General features: G+C 39.3%; 1 protein-coding gene across 5 annotated transcripts in view; it reads right to left on the reverse strand.

Moving 5' to 3' along the window:
• Positions 1 to 13,498, reverse strand: part of CCDC150 (coiled-coil domain containing 150) — a 96,522-nt gene that overhangs the window by 18,621 nt on the left and 64,403 nt on the right. For 4 of the 5 annotated variants that reach the window (XM_043445268.1, XM_043445267.1, XM_043445266.1 and 1 more), the window contains one exon: positions 6,093 to 6,200. In XM_043445268.1, the coding sequence (XP_043301203.1) occupies positions 6,093 to 6,200 (108 nt within the window). Of the gene's footprint in view, positions 1 to 4,694; positions 6,071 to 6,092; positions 6,201 to 13,498 lie in introns of those variants that run through there. The other variant, XM_043445270.1, reaches the window with a different exon arrangement.

The raw sequence follows: 13,498 nt of genomic DNA on the forward strand, positions 1-13,498 counted from the left end.
ATGGTTAAGAGCTACAGGCTCATCAGCAAGAGGAGACAGAGGGCAAGGTGCAGTCTCACTCATGCCTGGCACAGACGGCACAGGTTCTGGTTGTGTGCTCGATTCATTTCCAGCGACCCTCTTGAAAAAATGATCCAGTGACATCTGGGTAGTGTCAGTCACTCAGTCGTATCTGACTTTTTGTGATCCCATGGGCTGTAGCCCGGCAGGCTCCTCTTTTCACGGGATTCTCCAGGCAAGAATACTGGAGTGGGTTGCCATTCCCTTCTCCAGAGGATCTTACCGACCCAGGGATTGAACACAGGTCTCCTGCATTGTAGGCAGACTCTTTACCGTCTGAACTACAGGGTCATAGCTCTTTGGTAGCACTGGACTCTTTGGTAGCACAGCCACGAAATTAAAAGATGCTTGCTCCTTGGAAGAAAAGTTATGACCAAGTTAGACAGCATATTAAAAAGCAGAGACATTACTTTGCCAACAAAGGCCCTTCTAGTCAAGTTATAGTTTTTCTAGTAGTCATGTATAGATGTGAGAGATGGAATAATAAAGAAAGCTGAGCACCGAAGAATTGATGCTTTTGAACCGTGGTGTTGTTGAAGACTCTTGAGAGTCCCTTGGACTACACGGAGATCCAACTAGCCCATCCTAAAGGAAATCAGTCCTGAATATTCACTGGAAGGACTGATGCTGAAGCTGCTACTCCAATACTTCGCGTCTGGCCACCTGACGCGAATAACTGACTCATTGGAAAAGACCCCGACACTGGGAAAGACTGAAGGCAGGAGGAAAAGGGCACAACAGAGGATGAGACAGTTGGATGGCATCACCGACTCATGAGACATGAGTCTGAGTAAACTCCGGGAGTTGGTGATGGATCGGAGGCCTGGCGTGCTGCAGTTCATGGGGTCGCAAAGAGTCGGACACAACTGAGCAACTAAACTGGACTGAACTGGACTGTATTCTGAACAGCTGCTGCAGACTTCAAGTACTAGTCTATATTCAAACCCTGTGCTGCCTCAAATAGAACTAACCTTCATGACTGGACATGTGAACGCAAGTTTGAAAGTTCACAACTTGAAGATTTGTATGTAGGGGATGTACTATACTCATTTTTGAATGGTTTGTTTTACTCAGCACAGTTAAGATTCACTCAGTCTTCTGCATGTATCAATAGTTCTTCCTTCCTGTTGCTGAACAGTATTCTGCTAGACATGTGAGTTGTTCCAGTTTTCTGTTCTATTCAGTCGCTCACTCGTGTCCGACTCTTTGCAACACTATGGACTGCAGTATGCCAGGCTTCCCTGTCCTTCACCATCTCCTGGAGCTTGCTCAAACTCATGTCCATTGAGTCAGTGATGCCATCCAACCATCTGGTCCTCTGTTGCCCCCTTCTCCTGCCTTCAATCTTTCCCAACATCAGGGTCTTTTCCAATGAGTAGGCTCTTCACATCAGGCAGCCAAAGTATTGAAGCTTCAACATCAGTCCTTCCAATGAATATTCAGGGTTGATTATGTTTAGGATCAACTAGTTTGATCTCCTTGCAGTCCAAGGGACTCTCAAGAATCTTTTCCAATACCACAGTTTGAAGGCTTCAATTCTTTGGCATTCAGCCTTTTTTATTGTCCAGCTCTCACACCTGTACATGACTGCTGGAAAAAACAAAGCTTTAACTATACAGACCTTTGTCGGCCAAGTGATTTCTCTTCTTTTTAATATGCTGTCTAGGTTTGTCATAGCTTTTCTTCCAAGGAAAAAGGGTCTTTTAATTTCATGGCTGCAGTCACCATTTGTAGTGATTCTGGAGCCCAAGAAAATAAAGTCTGTCACTGTTTGCCCATCTATTTGCCATGAAGTGATAGTTTTAAGCTATTACAAATAGAACTGCTTTGAGCAGTTGTATACAAATCTTTGTGTAGATATAAACTTTCATTTATCTTTGGTAAATACATAGGGGTGGAAGAGATAGGCCATATGGTAGTAATATGTTTCATTTGAAAAAAAAAATTGGCTGCACCAGGTCTTAGTTATGGCATGTGGGATCTAGTTCCCTGACCAGGGATGGAACCCGGCCCCCCTGTATTGGGATTGCAGAATCTTAGCCACTGGATCACCAGGGAAGTCCCCTGTTTCACTTTTAAAGAAACTACCAAACTACTTTCCAAATGGCTGATTTCACACTCCCTTCAACAATGTATGAGAGCTCCTCCATATCTTCACTAACACTTGGTACAATCAGTTTTTCAATGTTAAACATTCTACTAGTATGTGGTGGGCTTCCCCGGTGGTGTTAGTGGTAGAGAATCCGCCTGCTAAGGCAGGAGATGCAAGAAATGCGGATTGATCCCTGGGTCCAGAAGATCCCCTGAAGGTGAAAGTGAAAGTGTTAGTCGCTCAGTCGTGTCTGGCTCTTTGTGACTCCATAGACTGTAGTCCTCACCAGGCTCTCCTGTCCATGGAATTCTCCAGGCGAGAATACTGGAGTGGACCGCCATTTCCTTCTTCAGGGGATCTTCTCGACCCTAGGATCAAACCTGGGTCTCTCACATTATAGGCAGATTCTTTACTGTCTGGTAACCCACTCTAGTATTCTTGCCTGGAAAATTCCATGGGCAGAGAAGCCTGGAGGGCTATAGTTCATGGGGTCATAAAGAGTCAGACGTGACTGAACACACACCCACACCAGTGTGAGGCAGTATTTCTCTGTGGTGTTAATTTGCATTTCCCTGATGCCTGATGTTTAACATCTTTTCAAGTTCTTATTTATATCCACGTATCTTTTTACTGAAATATATGTTCAAATACTTTGCCTCTTCTTTTTCCAAACTGCTTCCTTCTTACTGAGTTTTGTGATTTTAATAAATTCTGGAGACAACACTTTCATCACATATGTGATTTGCAATTGTTTCTTCTCCCAGCCTGTAGCTTATCTCATTTTCTTAACAATGTCTTTGAAGAGCATAAGCTGTCATTTCTCTTTTTTCCTTCCCTTATGGATCATGCTTTTGATGTCAAAGCTAAGAAATCTTTGTGTAATTCAAGATTACAAAGCTTTCTTCCAATGTTTTCTTCTGGAAGTTTTAAAGTTCTAGGTTTTACCTTTAGGGCTCTCATCCATTTTAATTTTTATATACGGTAAGAGGTACAGATCAAAGGTATTTTGTTTTTTGTTTTTGCATGTGACACATAATTGCTTCAGCACCGCTTGCTGAAAAGACCATCCTTTGTCCACTTTTGCTTTTGTTGAAAATAAAATGTGCATAAAATTATTCAAGATAGGTATCACATTCACATTATTTTTAAGATACAAAAGGATACAGTGAAAAATCTCCCAGCCACCCAGTTTCCTTTCTTGAAAATAACATTGCCAATTTATTACAATTCATTTTAGAGATACTCTTTGCAAAGGTGAACACATGTATATATTCTTCATCCTCCCAACCCTTTTGCACACAAAAAGTGAAATATTTTGTACACTCTTCTGAACCTTGTTTTAACCTACATTAAGATATTTATATATCTTATTTTAAAATCTGAAGATATTTATATATCTTATGTATCTGAAGATATATATATATATAAAATATATATTTGTATATCTTAATACATCTTATATACTGTGTGTGCACGCTAAGTCCCTTCAGTCATGTCCGACTCTCTGCAACCCCATTGACTGTAGGCCACCAGGCTCCTCTGTGAAAAAGTGAAAGTGTTAGTCACTCAGTTGTGTTTGATTTTTGTGTTGCGACCCCATGGATCGTGCCTGCCAGGCTCCTCTGTCCATGGAATTCTCCAGGCAAGAATACTGGACTGGGTATAGCCATTCCCTTCTCCAGGGGATCCTCCCAACCCAGGGATCAGACCCAGGGATCGAATCTGGGTCTCCTGCATTGCAGGCAGATTCTTTACCATCTGAGCCACCAGGGAAGCCCAAGAAATAAAAGTAAATAAAGCCAAATTGTCCTTTGTGGGAAGACGGCACTCCAAACATCAACAAAGAAAGCCTTTTCCCCACATCTCCCTCAACATTATACTTCCCTATAACTTTTAACATGTAACATTTAAAATACTTTTTCTGTAGGGATCCAAGCATGGTACAAAAGATGCTAACTTAGACGTTTTGAAAACCTATTGAATGGGAAAAATACATTAGGAAGAATATAGTTTTTACAGTTTTACCAGTGTTTATATAAATATGAAACGGCCGCTATCTAAAGTACTTAACAAAAATATCTAAACAGTAGTCAACTCTAAGACAAGTTAGAGTACTTTCTGTTTTTAAATAGGAAACATAGATAGATACTCTGGTAAGTTTTTTTGGGGAAATATATGCCAGCATCCAAGATATTAGGGCTCCTATTTACATACTTCTACTTTAAAATCAGCCTTTATCCAAACATTTTACTGTAAATGTTAAGATTATTAACACACTAATTTTTAAGAAATAGAAAATTAGATTTAAAAAATCTCAATGGTTAGTGTTAAGCCTAATTGGACATTTCTGTGTCCAAAAGAAAAATTAAGTATAAGATAGCCAGAATGATGGTTTCAATCTACATTAGTCTATCCTGTTTGAGAAGAAGTTTGTTTCCTTGTTACGACACACATCTCTAAACTTTATCTCTCTAGATGTTACTACTTTTCTTCATTGTTTTATAAATCTGAAATTTCGTTATGATTTCTGGTCTTCACTTACCGAATCTCGATTAAGAAAATTTGGTGACTCATCATTTATTAATGGTCTTGAGGCAAGAATGTCTATTTTACCTTCTAGTCTTCCCTCCATGGTTTTAATGGCATTCAAAAGAGTCTTTAGAGAGATCCTAGAGTCGCCAATCTCCTGAGAAGACCTCACAGAAGCCAGGGTGGGTGCAAAGGTCACACGGCGTGTGGGGTTCGGCGCGACACTGGGCAAACCAACCGAGGAAGTCCGCTCCTTCACACTGTTTCCAGGAGGCCTGTAGCTTTCAAGGAATCTCGAAGAAGCAGGCCTCTCTGGAGATTTCCTTCTTCTTGGAGGCATCACCAATTGAGAAAAACAAATCAACTAAACCTAGGATTATTTCTCAATGAGCGCCCCGTTAACTGTGAGAAGCAACACAATGTTTTAAACAAAGCTGTGATGGAAAATATACTTAAAAATGTGTCCTTTGCTTTCAGAATGAAAAAAAAATACCAGAATGAAGTATGTCCTGGTGAAGAAAGAAAGCGTATCTAACGAAGCCCCCTTTACCAGTGAAGTCAGATGGTCGGAACGTCAGCAGCATTCCATCTGAAGACACATTCTAGTTCCTCGGTTACCAGAGGTATAACACACACAAACGTTACGGACACAGACGTTACACATGCTAACACTGAGTGTTACGAATTAAAAATAAACAGATAATGTGGTAAACTGTAAATCACTGAAATGAGTCACTTTTTTTTACTAACACATATTCCTGGATTGTTTTCTTCACTAAATGCTTTATATCCTAAATGTTTATTTGCCTAATTTTCTCTTCATCTGTTAAAGTATTATGTGACTTATTACAGGTTTTCAGTCTCAATAGCCACGATGCAGACAAGTAAGCACCTTCACTACTAATACCTCTTTCAAGTGCGCTGTTGTGGGTCTTGCTGGCACCAAGTTCTGTCTTTGCCTATAACTAAAAAATCAAAGATACTTGTTCCTCGCATCGGCCAAAAGTTTTAAGGCTCACATCAAAGAAACCCACTTTCTCTATGAACAACATGATTCTTGATGCTTTCATCATAATAATGCTCCCTAAGGATGCTCCCAATACAATCTATTTTGTTTCTGAAAGCCATAATCTTCTATAATAAAATCTACTGAGGACATTCCTAATCCTCCAGTTAGAGCATAAGCAAGCTGAATGTCCCGATCCTGATTCTGGCATCTTTCTGAAACCCTCTAGGATGAAGCAGAACTTTGTACATAGAGGGTGTTTTAAAAAATGTCTGTTGCACAGTGAGAGCACAGTGAGAGAATATTCATCTGCCTGGGATTGTATGGTGAGGTGGGGACAAAGGCCTGTTTCTTAAAAGCTAATGAAAACATAAAAGCAATCTGTTTTGTAGCTATTAATCACACCTGAGCATATTTGCCTTCTAGTGCCTTATTCAACTTGCGTAGATGGTCATTCTGTGAACTGGTTTCAGTAAGAGAATGCAGTTGTTCTTCTAGCTGCTTAACTTTTGTCTAGAGGAAAAAAAATAGAAGAGCAATAAAATGAGCCTTGCTGATGAAATATACAGATATATACACTCAAAAAAAGTAAAAAACAAAACAAAAGCCAAGAATTTGGGGGGAAAAATCACAGCAAATTCTTAAGAAAGCAATCCTACATTTTCAATGATTCTATGTCAACTAAAATAGTTACTTTGACAAATAAAAGTAGGCCATAGCCATATACAAGTACTGAGATAACTTATTTGGTTTATAGCACTTATGGAAACTCCAAATTAACACGGTTCATGAACAGTGAGACTTTGTGGGCAATGTATTTCCATTTCTATTTCAAAGGAATTGTGGTATCTAGCACTCTGAAACCTGAGTATAAATAATTAGAATTGCCAGTATGTAAGGAGGAGACAGAATCTTGTGTTTTACCAACAGAGAATTACAAAAGCTGAATTAACAGAATTCTTATAGGCTGAATTATACTTGAAAACAAATTCATAAAGCTGACTATTCATATCTTTAAAGATGATGATTATTTGGGGGAAGGTGCATGTTAAGTTGCTCCAGTTGGTCCAACTCTGTGGGATCCTATGGACCTCCACCAGGCTCCTCTGTCCACGGGATTCTCCACAAGCAAGAATACTGGAGTGGGCTGCCATTTCTCCTCCAACCCAGAGACTGAATCCTAGTCTCTTACTTCTCCTGCATTGGCAGGCAGGGTCTTTACCACTAGTGCCACCTGGAAGCCCCACTTGGGGAAGTCAATCATTAATATTTATGTACAAATCTCCAAATTGTGTATTTCTCTATGTTTTCTTCCTTATTTCCAATCCTCTCATACAAATCAACATTACTGAGCCTATCTCTGAATCAGAAAAAGTTTCATCCAAAATTTTTAAGTAAATTTCTTCCTCTCTTGGAATCTTTTATTTCCCACCTGTGAAGGGCATACTCCTCTTGGTTGTAGCTACTGATCATTTTCAGGAACTGTTAAAATTTGAGGGCTAATATTAACTTTTTTTGGAAAGGCTACATGAGAACACATTTTGTCTCAGGAAATCCCTCCTGTTCTATCAGCAGCATCCTCCTTTCTCTCATCTTTGCCTGGTTCTGTTTCTCTTTTCCACAGTGTACAGTATAAAACAACTTTACACATGGACATCACCAAATGGTCAATACCGAAGTCAGACTGATTACATTCTTTGTAGCCAAAGATGGAGAAGCTGTAGACAGTCACCATAAACAAGACCTGGAGCTGACTGTGGCTCACATCATTAGCGTCTCATAGCAAAATTCAGACCTAAAACAAACTGGGAAAAACACTAGGCCAGCCCAGGTATGACTTAAGTCAAATCCCCTATGAATACACAGCGGTGGTGATGAATAGATTCAAGGGGCTAGATCTAGTAAGCAGAGTGCCTGAAGAACTATGGACAGAGGTCCATAATATTGTACAGAGGCATCGAACAAAACCATCCTAAAAGAAAAGCAAGAAGGCAAAGTGATTGTCTGAGGAGGATTTACAAATAGCTGAAGAGGAAGAGAAGTGAAAAGCAAGGGGGAAAGAGAAAGGTACACCCAACTGAATGTAGAGCTCCACAGAATACAAGGAGAGATAGAAGGCCTTCTTCAATGAACAACGCAAAGAAAAAGAGGAAAACAACAGAAGGGGAAAGACTAGAGATCTCTTCAAGAAAATTGGATATATCAAAGAAATATTTCATCCAAAAATGGGCACAACAAAGGACAGAAATGGTGAAGACCTAATAAAAGCAGAAGAGATCAAGAAGAGAGGGAAAGAATACAGAGAACTGTACAAAAAAGATCTTAATGACCCAGATAACCACAATGGTGTGGTCAGTCACCCAAAGCCAGAAAAAAACCTATAAACCTAGTGGAGGTGATCAAATTCCAGCAGAGCTTTAAGATGACGCTATCAAAGTGCTGCACTCAACGTGTTAGCAAGTTTGGAAAACCAAGCAGTGGCCACAGGACTGGAAAAGGTCAATTCTCATCCCAATTCCCAAGAAAGGCAGTACTGAAGAGTGTTCAAAACACTGGACAACTGCACTCATCTCTCATGCTAGTAAGGTTATGGCTCAAAATCCTACATGCTAGGATTCAGCATTGCATGAACTGAGAACTTCCAGATGTCCAAGCTGGATATAGAAAAGACAGAGGAACCAGAGATCAAATTGCCAACATTTGCTGGATCATAGAAAAAGCAAGGGAATTCCAGAAAAACATTTACCTCTGTTTCATTGACAATACTAAAGCCTTTGACTGTGTGGATCATAACAAACTGTGGAAAACTCTTAAAGAGATGGGAATACCAGATCATCTTACCTGTCTCCTGAGAAACCTATATGCTGGTCAAGAAGCCAAAGTGAGAACCCTGCATGGAACAACTGACTGGTTCAGGACTGAGAAAGGAGGATGACAGGGCTGTTTACTGTCACCTGTCTATGTAACTTACACACAGAGCACATCATATATGAGTTATGCCAGGCTGGGTGAGTTACAGGCTGGAAACAAGACTGCCGGGAGAAATATCAACAGCCTCAGATACGCGAACGATACCACCCTAGTGGCAGAAAGCAAAGAGGAACTAAAGAGTCTCTTGATGCGGGTGAAGGATGAGAGTGAAAAAGCCAGTTTAAAACTAAATGTTAAAAAAACTTAAGATCATGGCATCTGGTCCCATCACTTCATGGCAATTAGAAGGGGAAAAAGTGGAAGCAGTGACAGATTTTCTCTTCTTGGGCTCCAAAATCACTGCGGATGGTAACCGCAGCCATGAAATTAAAGAAGCTTGGTCCTTGGAAGAAAAGCTATGACAAACCTAGACAGTGTATTCAAAAGCAGAGACATCACTTTGCTGACAAAGGTCCATATAGTCAAAGCTTGGGTTTTTCCAGTAAGACATGTGCAGATGTGAGAGCTGGACCATAAAGAACTCTGAATGCCAAAAAAGTTTATGCTTTCAAACTGTCATGATGCAGAAGACTCTTAACAGCCCTTGGACAGCAAGGGGATCAAACCAGTTGATCCTAAACTAAAGGACATTAACCCTGAATATTCATTGGAAGGACTAATGCTGAAGCTCAATACTTTGGGCCACCAAATGCGAACTGCTGACTAATTGGAAAACACCTTGATGCTGGGAAAGACTGAAGGCAGAAGGAGAAAAGGGTGACAGGATGAGATGGCTGGATGGCATCACCAATGCAGTGGACATGAACTTGGGCAAACTCTGGGAACTGGTGGGGCACAGGGAAGCCGGCATGCTGCGGTCCATGGGGTCATGAAGAGTAAACATGGCTTGGCGACTGAACAGCAACACAGTATAAAACACGTTGTGTGGCTCCCCGTTAAAACAGTATAAAACACGTTGTGTGGCTCCCCGTTAAAACAGTATAAAACACGTTGTGTGGCTCCCCGTTAAGTGGTTTCCACTTAAGGTTCAGAATTAGGATGGCTGCCCCTAAAGGTGTGTTTTGATGTAACAATTATTCTCATTTTAAATACAAGCAAACTGCTGATAATCTTAGAATTCAGTGGAAAAGTACTGATAAACACTCAAAGAATTTTAAATTTGCCTCTCTTCAAGCAAAACACACATTATTTTTGTGTGTAATTTTCCTCAGGTAATTACCCTACCCCCAGCCTCGAGGTACTCAATAAAATGCTCTGAAATTTGTTAGATGGCTTATTCGCATCTATAAGCCACTTTAGTTTTTGCAGTGGGTCTCTTTTTCAAAAGGATCTTTAATTCAGGACATTCAAATGGGGAAGAACATAGAAGCAAATAAATCCTGCTACCCTCAGAGATCTGATGCGTCTATGTCATTAAATCCATGAAAAATAGCTTCCATAGCTAGCTTATTAGGCAGTCTCAAAAAAAGCAGTATTTAGGTCAAGGTCATTTCCTCCTATTATTTCAAATGATCTAAATATAGAGATGTATTTTTAAAAATTGAGGTTCAGCTGATTTACAATATTATGTAAGTTTCAAATGTGCAACACAGTGATTCACAATTTTTGAAGATTATACTCCATTTAGTTATTATGCAATATTGGCTACATTTCATGTGATATACACTGTATCTTTGTAGCTTATTTTATGCATAGTAGTCTGTACCACTTAATTTCTTACCCCACTATTGCCTGTTATATATATTTTAGAATATAAAACTATGAAAATGTAACAGCAGTTAGGACCCCATGCTTCCAGTGCACGGGCACAGGTTCGACCCCACATACTGCACAGGACAGAACCAAACAGAAAAGAAACGGTGAGACACCTGAGACACCGAAGAAAAACTTAGTCTCATGTGTTTATAGTGCAAGCATTCTAAATGAATGCTATTAAGAAATTTCCTAGGATTTTTTTTTCAGTACGTATGATAAACTAGAAATTAAGTAGGACAAGCCTATACTGTTAGCTCCTTCATAGTTTAGATTGAGTTTCATAACGGAAACAACCTGAACTGCCAAAGTTACGTATTTTGACTTGAAATATGATAATATAGTCATAAGACTGATAACTTCAGCACAGCACTCTTAATAATATTCATATAATTCCATGCAGCAATTCAAGCCAAAGAAGCATTAACACAACAAACAACATGGGTGAATCTCTCAATTATAATGCTGGGTGAAAGAAACAAGACACAAAAAGTATATTCTGTTACAATTATATAAAGTTCAAAGCAGGTAAAACTGATCTGGCTAAAGAAGTCAAGATGATGGAGAGTAAGGTGGGAGCCTGACTGCAGAAGGTTACGGAATGAGTTTTGGGGACATTCCGTTTCTTACTCTGAGGGCCGGTCACACGGACACCTTTACTTTGTGAAAATTCCCTAGCTGTTCCTTGTGTACTTCTCTTTATGTCATGGCTTAGTGAGATTTACTAAAACAAAACTCTTACACAACCTTTAAGTTAAGATCATAAAAGCAGCTGCCTATGATAAGGGGCCAAGTAGCTAACATAATATTGGAATGCAGCTGGTGTAAGAGTGATGGGACTGATGGTAGATTGGTGAGCATAAAGCACTAACTGACATACGTTTAAAGACAAGGAAAAAGGTGATAGAAATCTTTCAGACCTATATAGTAACAGCCCATCTATCCATCACTCAGCATAAAAAGAATAAAACATACAAATATACCTCTGTGTAGCCTAATCCAACAAATCTCTTCCTGCCATCCTAGAGTTTACTACTATCCTGAATTTGGTGTTTATCATTCCTATTCCTTTAAAATAATTTTACTATAAATGTATCCCTAAACATCCATGGACAGAGGATCCTGGCGGGCCACAGTCCTACAGCCTCGGGTCACGAAGAGTCAGACACAACTGAGTGACTAACACTTTCACTTTTAAAACATCATGTAGTATCATTTTATGAGATTCATCTACTTTATAAGATTCATAACACTGTCATTCTACATTCTCTTATACAGACTGCTTTATAAACTTTCAGGAGAAATTTGAGAGAATCTAGTAAAATTCAATCTATGTACACCCTGAACGCATGGTAAGTCACTTCAGTCGTGTCAGGCTCTTTGTGACCCTGTGGACTGTAGCCCACCAGGCTCCTCTGTCCATCGGATTCTCCAGGCAAGAACACTGGAGGGCGTTGCCATTTCCTTCTCCAGGGGATCTTCCTGACCCAGGGATTGAACCTGTGTCTCTTATGTCTCCTGCACTGGCAGGCTACAACCCAGTAATTCTCCTAATAATTACAGTTAGAGACTCTTTGGATGTGAGTACAAAGACAAGTATAAGAATTTATCATACAAGCATTGTTTGTAAGCAACTGAAAACTGCCTAAATATCCATCAACATAAAGGATAAATACATTTGGACATATTTAGACAATGTAACAGTATACAGCACCAAATATCAAATCAAAATCAAGTTTGAATGCAAGGCAGCAGTTTCTGACAGTCTATATTAACACCTGAAACCCAGTATTTATATTATTAGTTTAAAAATGCAATCTCTTATCTAATATGGTTGATACATAATATTTTAATTAATTATAATCCAATTGAGAGAAAACAAACTATTTTGATTATGTTTAGTATGCAGCTCTTTCTTTAGATTACCTGGCAAGAATAATGTATCATTTACAATAGCCAAGACATAAAAGCAACCAAAATGTCCATCAACAGATGAATAAAGAAAATGGTGCATGCATATACACACACATACACACACACACACACACACACACACAATGGAATATTGCTCAGTCATAAAAAGAGCAAAATAATGCCATTTGTAGCAACATGGATCACCCTAGAGATCAAACTAAGTGAAGTCAAACAGAAAAAGAAAAATAACATAGATATTTATATGTGGACTCTGAAATATGATATGAAAGTGAAAGTCACTTGGTTGTGTTCGACTCTTTGAGAACCCATGGACTGTAGCCTGCCAGGCTCCTTTGTCCATGGCATTATCCAGGCAAGAATACTGTAGTGGGTAGCCTTCCCCTTCTCCAAGGATCTTCCCAACTCAGGGATCGAACCCAGGTATCCCACATTGCAGGCAGGTTCTCTACCGTCTGAGCCAAATATGATATAAATGACATTATTTAGAAAACAGAAACAGACTCACAGGTATTAAAAACACACACACACAAAAAAAAAACTTATGGTTACCAAAAGGGAAAGTGAAGGAGGTGGCTAAATTAGGAGTTTGGGATGGGAGGTGGCAAGCTATTGTGTATAAAACAGATAAACAACAAGGTCCCACTGTACAGAAGAGGGAACTATATTCAGTATCTTGTAATAAAGTATAATGGAAAATAACATGAAAAAGAATATGCATGTATAACTGAATCACTCTGTTGCACACAGAAAGTAACACACGACTGTAAATTAACTGTATTTCAATTAAAAAGAGTAATTAATGTGCTATCCGGGCTTCCCTGGTGGCTCAGGCGTGATGACTTAGCAACAACACCGCCACCACCAATATGCTATATAAGAGCACTTTCCCTTGGGCTGATGAGATCAGTATCTTTGTAGTGTTTCAGCACAAAGCTTGACATAAAAACACCAGTGGCTGATTCATATCAATGTATGACAAAACCCACTGAAATGTTGTGAAGTAATTAGCCTCCAAATAATAAAAAAAAAACAAAAACAAAACACCAGTGAATCAATAGCTTCAAAAGTGTTTCAGCTTTCAAAGACTATCAAAACACTTTGGCCCTTATTATAGGAATATAGGCAGAAAAAATGCACGTATTTTCCTTAAGATTATAAGGATAATCTCAAACATGTAACTGAGGTTTAAAATG

Source organism: Cervus canadensis, chromosome 24 (assembly GCF_019320065.1).
Source record: "Cervus canadensis isolate Bull #8, Minnesota chromosome 24, ASM1932006v1, whole genome shotgun sequence".
Classification (NCBI taxonomy): Eukaryota; Metazoa; Chordata; class Mammalia; order Artiodactyla; family Cervidae; genus Cervus; species Cervus canadensis.